General features: G+C 33.7%; 2 protein-coding genes across 2 annotated transcripts; one reads left to right on the plus strand and one right to left on the minus strand.

The window, feature by feature from the left end:
* The first annotated feature begins 552 nt into the window (after positions 1-552).
* LOC130799755 (uncharacterized) lies at positions 553-4195 on the plus strand. Its single transcript, XM_057662973.1, has 2 exons — positions 553-1617; positions 3492-4195. The coding sequence occupies exons 1-2, from the start codon at positions 1271-1273 to the stop codon at positions 3970-3972; spliced, it is 828 nt and encodes a 275-aa protein (XP_057518956.1). The 5' UTR covers positions 553-1270; the 3' UTR covers positions 3973-4195.
* Positions 4196-4605: 410 nt separating this feature from the next.
* LOC130799756 (uncharacterized) lies at positions 4606-7374 on the minus strand. The gene is made up of 5 exons (XM_057662974.1): positions 6932-7374; positions 6582-6677; positions 6431-6479; positions 5311-5418; positions 4606-4989 (listed from the first exon to the last, which is right to left on the minus strand). Exons 1-4 carry the CDS (start codon positions 7274-7276, stop codon positions 5333-5335), a joined length of 576 nt encoding a protein of 191 aa, XP_057518957.1. The 5' UTR covers positions 7277-7374; the 3' UTR covers positions 4606-4989; positions 5311-5332.
* Positions 7375-9123: the final 1749 nt, after the last annotated feature.

Here is a 9123-nt window from a genome sequence, read left to right on the forward strand (position 1 = left end):
TGAAAGTATTTCACGATCACAATTTCATAAGTATATGTATTACAAATATTGAATTATTAAAAGATAATCTAAAAGTAAACTCATTGATAGTGAATGAGTAAAATGTGAAATTATTGACGTAATTTTTCTTATTTTTAAAATTTATCTCACTAAATTTGACTCGTTTCTATTTTATCTCATGATATATAATTTTAAAAATTTTCATGGATATATCTAATACTTCATATTTTGTTCATTCATCTATTCATTTCTGTTATTTTCTCGATACAATGTTCCTTCTATCCCTCTGAATTTGCGTCTCTTTTCATTTAAGTTTGTTCCATTTATTTTGCACTTCTCTCTTTAGCAATGGTCCCATTTTATTTTTTTAAATCTTAACAACAAACTTTTTATCTCTCTTCATTTTAATCATTTAATTCTATTATCTACTTATTTTTTGTCTTATTTTCTAATTTATTTTCACTTTCCACTAAATTTCATAGGTGCATCCTCGTATGGAGGGAGGGAGTATCAATTTAGCCACCTTTCTCTTGATTTGGGCAAATTTGATAGAACCTAGTAAAAGTCGCCGTTCTGTCTGCTAAAAAGGATGAACAACTAAAGGTTATAGAAATGGGAAAAGTGCCAAATTATGGGGCTCCATAAAAAAAAAAAAAAAAATACTCGAGTAAATGATTTCACCGCGATAAAGCACTCACTTTTTCTCTTCTTAGATTTCCTTTGTCTTTTCTAGAGGGATCAAGTTACCTTTTGGATGGTCATCATTCACAAAACTATTGAACTGATTCTTCTCTAGCTTCTACTTTTCAACTATATCTATCTAAGTATTACATCCATCTCAATTTTTTTAGAAGCTTTTCATCAATTACTTTTAATGGGTTTATCTATTATTTTTGTGGGTCATTTTTCAATTTGGATTTTACCAACCAAATTTTGGAATCTAAAGTCTTTTTTTCAAACCCACCATTTCTGACCTTTAGTTGCATCAGCATCTACTCTTGACTTGTTAAAAGAGGATATTTACTGATTGAACATGCTGTGAAGCTTCTTAAAGCTATGTTCTTTAGTGAAAAAAGGGGCGCTTTCAATCTTTATTGCTAGGACTTTTGTATTGAAGGGTATAGGATGTGATTTTGAGAAGATTGAAAAGTTTGACATAAAATTCTGTTCTTTTTTAGGGTACCCTAAAGACAAAGGTTTCAGAGGTGTAAAGGATTAAATGGAAGAATTGCTGATATTCACATAAAGGCAAAACTGAAACTTGGGAGAAATGGGATCTTTTAAAGGTCATATAGTTCCAGGAACACTGTTTTTACTGGTGGGTTTATGGCATATATGGTGCAGTGTGTACAGATATGTGAGCAGTCCTAAAAAGTTTCGGATCCGGGTCTGGAATCCGGTGCCGGGTTTTGATGGGAGACTCAAGTATTTGGAGCTGTATGTGGTGGTGATTGGTGCTTTTATTGATTTGTGCATAGAACTTGTGTATGCACCTCATCTTAAGTACTTTGTTAATGGGGTTTTGAATCCTAATCATATGAATAATTTTGAGCACTCAGGGATGCTTATCATGTTCTTTATCTTCGGCCTCATCGCCCTCATCTCGGTGAAATCTAGGTTGTTTATCTTCCCTTTCTTGTGGATTCATAATATTGCATTAATTCATCTTGTCATTGTTTATGTTGGTTGAATAATCTGTTTGCTGGGATTGATTGGGGTAAGTGAAAATCAGAGAACATTGTGCAAATGTTTCTGAAGTCCTTAATGATTTAGGAAATTTGGTTTTGTGAATAGGAAACTTCTTGCTAATGGATGTAGCAGTTTCATATGGGATAATCTGGATAATTGCTGGAATAAAAGTTAATTTAACAATAGTTGCGCACAGTGTAACATAATTCGTTAGTTAATTTGCTTTTTGAATTCACGGTTCGCTCAAAATGACCCTACAATGGCCCAAAATCGACTATATTTCGGGTTTTTATTATTCGTGATTCAGAAGGAGATTAGAAATCGTATAATAGCGGTTGAGTGAGCATGATGAAACTGTGAAATGCTTAAAGTATGGTTCGAGAAGCCACCAAGATAGAAAAAGGCGTAATTGATCAATTAACATAGGAAGAATGATGCTTTTCTTTGCATTGTCCATCGAAAGATTGTACGCTGTAACCCTTCTAATTCTTATGCTATCTTCTCTATAATCTTTGTTTTTAGAGGCAATATCAATTGACCTCTTAACAGTTACATGAGTAATTTCCACATGTGAGTATTAGATATACAGATCTGCATTTAACATTGAGCCATACGAACCAGAAGGTAATGACTTGGTTCCAATAGAAAGTTGCTTATTGTTCACTTTTGTATTTAATGGAAATTTTGATTTAGTGGAAAACTCAATAGACACTCATATATTTTTGCGATTAACACTATGTTTGGATAGCAAATTAGGAGAGAAAAGAAAAGAAGGGGAGGAGAAGGAAAGAAAGGGAAAGGAAGGGGAGGCAAGAGAGGGAAAAGGCTCTCTTGTTTGTTTAGGAAGGAAGGGTAGGGAAAAGAAAGAAAGATTCATTTTTCTTCTAAATCTTTCCTCTTTATGGATAGATTTTGATGTTAACAAAATTAAGGGTAAATCTTTCTTCTTTATGGAGAGATTTTGATGTTAACAAAATTAAGGGGCTTAAACCCTTCAATTTCCTTCCCTCTGAACCCCTTCCCCTCCCGTTTTGCTATCCAAACAAGGGGTCCATATTCAACCTTCCAAATCCTTCGCTTTCTTTTCCCTCCATTTCTTTCAATCCAAACAAGGCCTAAGGGTTTGGCATTGTTAGTGTTTCATGTGTGTTGTTGAATGGTTTTTGGTAGTTGACGTTTATGGTCTTAATTTAGAAAGGGGAAATAAAAGGAAGAAAATCGTATGTTTTTTGAGTTGTAAAACTATGACAAATTAGTACTTCATTTAAAGCAAATGACCATTTTTTTATGTGAACTGACTACACGAGGGCATCATTTCATCAATCTCCACTTTAGATGAATCACTTATACGGTGTGAACTGTGAATATAAAGCATACTTTGGTTATTGTCAACATAGTTTTTCAGAAGTGTCTTGTGCAATTGTGTTGGCTATCAAGTACGAGCAAGTATCGGGGTTGGATGGCAGACTATAAGCACATCACAGTAATTTGTGTTCCTCGATTTTACTAACAAACAATGTTTTCTATTAAAGTTCAATTGAAAACAACTTCATTGTTATTGCGAGAGTAAGGTTGCCTACATTCCTCCCCCAATCTTTGCCTAGTTGGGAGCATTTAATGAGATTGGGATTAAGGCTTTGACATTATTGTATAGTTATGTGGTCAATTGAAAACAAGTTTTTTCTTTATTTTTATACGTATAACCTTTGTATTCTTTCCTAGCTGAATTGGTTGTAATATACTTTAAGAGACTTTTCCTACAGATTCTATGCTAATCTCGTTGCATTTTTTGTGTTGGTTAGTTTTCTACCGTTACCAGATGGAGCGCTTTCTTTGATTGCGGCTTCAGCATTCTCTTCAGAGTACCTTTTATTTTACTTCCATTCGACAAATCACAAAGGCCTAGAAGGTTACTATCACTACATCCTGGTTCTCCTAATAGGCTTGTGTGTTGTAACTAGTGTTGGTGGCGCGTTAGTCCCGTCGAGTTTCCCTCTTGATTTATCCAACAGCATCTCCATAACTCTTCAAGGCCTCTGGTTCTATCAGACTGCATTCACACTCTACGGACCCATGATGCCATACGGCTGTCAACTTAAAGGAGATGACATTGTTTGTAACTCAACAGAGTCTCAAATCAGAGGAGAATTGTTTGCAAACTTCCAGTTATTTTCAATGGTGGTTGGTGTTTTTGCAGTAATTTCTGTGTCGTATAGTTTAGTCAATTCACGATATAATCGCCCTAATCGGGAGAACTCGCAGACAGATGATGTTAATTTGTAGATACTAAAATAGATGATGTCATATTTCCTTCATTTCTTCTTGTTCATTGTTATTTTCCTTAGTTTGCTGGAGAAATTAAGAGAATTTGCTAGTTTTAATGCCTTTTGTTTACATTTGATTGATCTCGAAACTAGTTTTTTCGTCTTTGTTTACCAAAATGTAAAAAGTATTGAATAATACAAATAAGTTCAAATTACACCCTTAGATTTGTTGGATGAGTCAATACTAGCACATTTTTTTTTCTGTAAGCAAACTTTTCATTTACATTTGCCAAAACTTAAGATAAGGGGGTGATTTAAGTCTAGGAGGTACGTAGTTTTCCAGCTAGAAGACAAATGTTGGATCTTTGTTTTTAGTTTTGGGGAGGGATGAAGAGCACCAAACGAGTTAAGCCCGGTTTGGTTGGTTACCCCTTTTAATCCAATGCCCTGGTGCAACTTTAAGGCATAGCTACATAGAAACGCAGCACAGGTCTGGCCTGCAGAAAACCCCTTTTTCCAAGGTAAGAGTTGTGATCCAGACATCCAGTTGGTAAAGGTCAAGTATCATTGATTTTAACAAACTCAATCATGTTACAAGTCCAAAAGGCATGCCAAAAGCTTGTTAACCTTTGTTAATTGATGGCTTCAGTTGTTTCATTCAAAGTTTCATCGACAAAATCTCAGCATAACAAAAATCTAATCATAATTGTCCTGATGCATGAAAGCTAAAAACACGAAGATGAAGCAAGAATTCATATTTATGACGAATTCAAGCTAATAGAGCAGATTTTACAGCAGTCTACACTCCAGTAATAGAATAAGCTTTTTAGTTTAGTTTTCTTGTACCCACTTTCATATGCATACTTGTCTCCATCTCAACTCTCAACATGCTGTGTTACTACATTGTTTACCTATTTGATTACTCGTGTATATGCTCTTTTTTAATCTTATTGGATGGATTGTAAACCAGGCGGATCAGCTTATGTCTCACTCAATCTTTCTGACACCATATTTTCCGAACTTTAGCACTTTGTCCCTGAAATTCCATTTTAAAATGTCTGTAAGATACATAACCATTGGAAACAAACAGACTCAAGTGTGTGAGGACTAATAACAACTAACGAACAGTATAAAATATGATGGTGCACAGTCATGTGTTAGACAGAAAACAACTGTTTTTACCAGGTGCACAAAACAACACTACAAGACTATTTCTTTGAAATTCAGCTATCAATTATACTAGGCTTATTAAACCAAAGACGGAAGACAGAATAAATATATCATCAAACCCTCATTTGGTCATGCAAAGGCTAATGTATTTATGCCCTTTTCATATTAAAAAGCAGCTTCTACATACCAGGAAACCAAACAATGCCAGCTTAAGCTGAGATCCCATAGCGATTACGAAGAGAATCAATAGCTTTCTCAAAAGATTCTACTTTTTCTGTTATTGACGACTTACACACTGCATAAGATTAGAAAAAGGAATAACGAATCATTGTCAGCAATCAGCATACAGAAGGTAGAAACTGCATTGTGTACTTAGCATGACTTCATAGGCACGTACGTCAGTTAAGATTCGAAAGTTATTCCAACTCAAACTATTCATAGATCTAATAGTCTGCTCATCTGCCCATGCAAAATACTAATGTACAAAGTGTACTACCCTTCTAATTCTTGATGCCTAGAAATAATTTTAGGTTAAGCAGAGTACAGAGCACAAAATTTGAGCTACTAATTTACTTCATGCATCTTCTACAAAATTATTATCTGTACAATGTGAGGGTTTCTGATGTACAAAGTTTACAGTAGATGCCTCTAGTATAAAATTATTATCTGTAGCAGTATGAGATGATAGTATTTTGTGCTCAGTTCACTTAAGCAGATGAGGTAATCTGTAGCAGTATGAGATCCTAGGGTAAATTAGATGTTCTAAACTACTTGGATCGTCTTGCAATCAACATTACTGTTTGCACACAATAACACCTCATATCAACTAAAGTTATGGAGTACAATAATTTGGAACTAAACCAGATAACCTCATCTGAACAAGTGAACTGAGCACAAAATATAGTATCTCATACTGCTACAGATAATAATTTTATAAACAGCAGTGAAAACTGCCTCAACAAAGCACTCACATTTAATAGTTAATTATTAGTATGTACATGAAGTAACAAATTCTCAGTACTTCCAGCAGAACATGCTCCCTAAAACAGGGCAATTACTGATCAACAATCAAATCTCTTTTCCAATATATATTTTAGTAAAAAAATAATTTGTTGAAAATTTCTCACTACAAGCAAACTTGAACAAATCTGTAACTTAATATTTGTGTAGTCACCGAACACCATGCATGAAAATCAGAAGTGCTATATTAAACATCATCTCATCAGCAGATATGAAAAGGTAATAGGACAATTGAATATTCAAATTTCAAAAGTTATGTTCTAGCACATCAATGGTCAGTGACATACCACGAGCAGCGCTGGTTTGTGCATCTACTATAAACTCATCGTACGATACCTGTTAAATATTGACATATTCAATTATATTTAAAGTAACAAATAAACAAATAACTTTCAAATATATGAATGGAACTTGCTGCACAAATTAATAGTGCAGTACTTTCATTGCTTCACAGCTTTCAGTTATCCTCTCAGACATCTTCTTGAATTCCTTGTCTGTGACATCCATTAGTTGCTGACATGCTTGAGCCTGAATCTGTTAAATTAATAAAAAATTACAGAGATAGCTGATAATCTTTAAACTCTCATAAAGATTATACTTGTATACGAAGTAAATCTAGGCAATATATGTACAACAGTACATGCCAAAACTTAAGTGCACAATACTGCATTCGGCAGCACAAATTAAAAATGAGTTTAAAATTCAAATAAAGCATTTCAAAAGTCTTTTCTCTAGTCAACAAAAAGGAAATTATCAACAAAAATTTGAAAATCAGAGATAATTTAGACCTTGAGGCGTTTGTGAAGGCGAGAATTTGAGGATTCAACTTCCTTGAGAATGTGAGAGTGAGAGCGTTCCACTTGACGCTTAATGGACTCTAAATGCGACGATGTCATTTCCTTCAACTCTGAAATCGAAGATGAAACCTCTTTGACTTGCGGTGAAGATTTCATCGGTGATTTACGGCGATTACTAGCGTTCATGACTGGAGGATTCAGATTGAAATCGAAGGGTTCAATCGGCGATGAATCAATAGACTTCTTACGATTGATAACAGGTCCTCTTTCTGGAAGTGATGTTAGAAAATCGGCTGCTGATGGCTTCTTCGTCGCAGGTCGTCCTCTTTTTCTCATCTCTGCTCTAGCTCTTTCTCTCTCTTCTGTGAGTAAAATGCTGAAAAATCGACCGAGTATCGCAAATGGCTTTTATAAGCGAATGATCTTGAGATGTTTTGAAATATGGCGGGTTTGTAAATTACTAAATTTCTGAGAATTTTGTGTATTAGGGCTTTGGGATGTGGGCCCGGAAGAGTATCAACGTGGGCTTAGAACCAGAAATAAGAAGAGTTAATTGCATATTCTAACAACATAATTGCACTAATCGGGTTCAGCTGGTCTTGGACGAGATGGCCTCATAATGAGATTTGGACCGGCCCAATTCGTGCATGTAATAGCCTGGACATTCTTTTCATTTTCTAGGTATTTTTCAATTTTGATCTTAAAGGTATCAATTTTGACCTTAAAAGTATTAATTTTTAAAATTAATAAATGCCAGAAAATTAAAAGGTTGTTACACGTGCGAATTGGGCCGACTCAAATTAACGGTCTCGTAATGAGACCGTCTCGTCCAAGTTTTTGTGTTTACCGGGTTTTCTTTTGATTGGGGCAATGTTGTACTAATCAAGAAAGATCCTGAGTTTGCTTTTCATATAACATTTTCTTCCCTCAATCTATTCTGTAAAAAACAAGAGAAAATATGTAAATTACTTATTTGACCAACTCTTTTGTATGTGATCTTCTTAAGGTGTGACAAGTTCATATAAGAAGCTTATATTCAAGAATTAAGTGTTCTAATATTTAGAATGCCAATTTTGACATTCAAAACGATGTGTCGAACATTAAGTAATTAGAAATTGAGTATTTTATGTGTGAGGGTTGAGGTTCTAATTAGTTTAGTTAGGCTCCAATTTGAGATTGTTTCACGCTAAAGCCGTCTTAAATGAGGATTTATGAATTTTTTTCTTTTTATTTGATAATTAAATGAGTTATACCCTACAGAAATAATCCACTAATTGAAATAACAGTTTGCATCAAAATACTAACCGCTACTTCACGTAGTGTACAAATTAATGAAATTCAAAATTTCAAACATCACCTGAATTCATTTGGATTTTCAGTTTTTTCTTTACATTTTTGCTTGCGGGATGGAAACATGATTAAGGCTAAAAGATCAATTTTTTTTCGAAAATTTGAACTAAATAAGTAAAATAATATAAAAAAAAGTCAAATAAAAAGCAATATCTTAAAATATTTTTCAAAATAAGTATATTTTCCTCAAAACTGTGTTTTGGTATTGTTTGCTGTTAATAACAGCGAACAATGACTAAATGTCAATAAAAGTCAAAGAGTTTGTTTGCTGTTACTAACAGTGAACAATAACTTTTGACTATTTTTGACCTCCAGTCATTATTCGTTGTATTGTTTGCAAATAGTAACAGCGAACAGTCACGTGCTAAAGTCGGCAACTCCTCCTTCCTTCCTCATTTTGCCCCAATACCATTAAACCCTAAATTCTTGTCGACACTTCCTCTCTCATATTCCTCCATTAAAAAAGTTTCAAACCTTCAATTAACCCCTTTCTCTTTCAATTTGACACTATTAAAGTGGTCTAGTATATACTTTGAGTGGTTAAAGGTATATATTTCTTTGGTTTATGTTTTATTTGTCGAAAATTAGGGTTTTATGTATGTTTTAATATTATGTTCAAATGCAGATTGTTTTTTTGTGCAATTACTACTCCTTTAACGTCATTGATTAAGGAATGTGTAATTGTATTTTTACTTATTTGTCCATTTTTATGAGTTTGGTTCTTCATTATGAATTTCATTAGTTAACTTTTATGGATATTTTTTATTTAATTTTGGTTTAATCTTATTTTATGCATAATATTATAATGCTATAATGTTAAAATTGTTATAATG

The sequence above is a fragment of the Amaranthus tricolor genome, chromosome 14 (genome assembly GCF_026212465.1).
Source record: "Amaranthus tricolor cultivar Red isolate AtriRed21 chromosome 14, ASM2621246v1, whole genome shotgun sequence".
NCBI classification, from domain to species: Eukaryota; Viridiplantae; Streptophyta; class Magnoliopsida; order Caryophyllales; family Amaranthaceae; genus Amaranthus; species Amaranthus tricolor.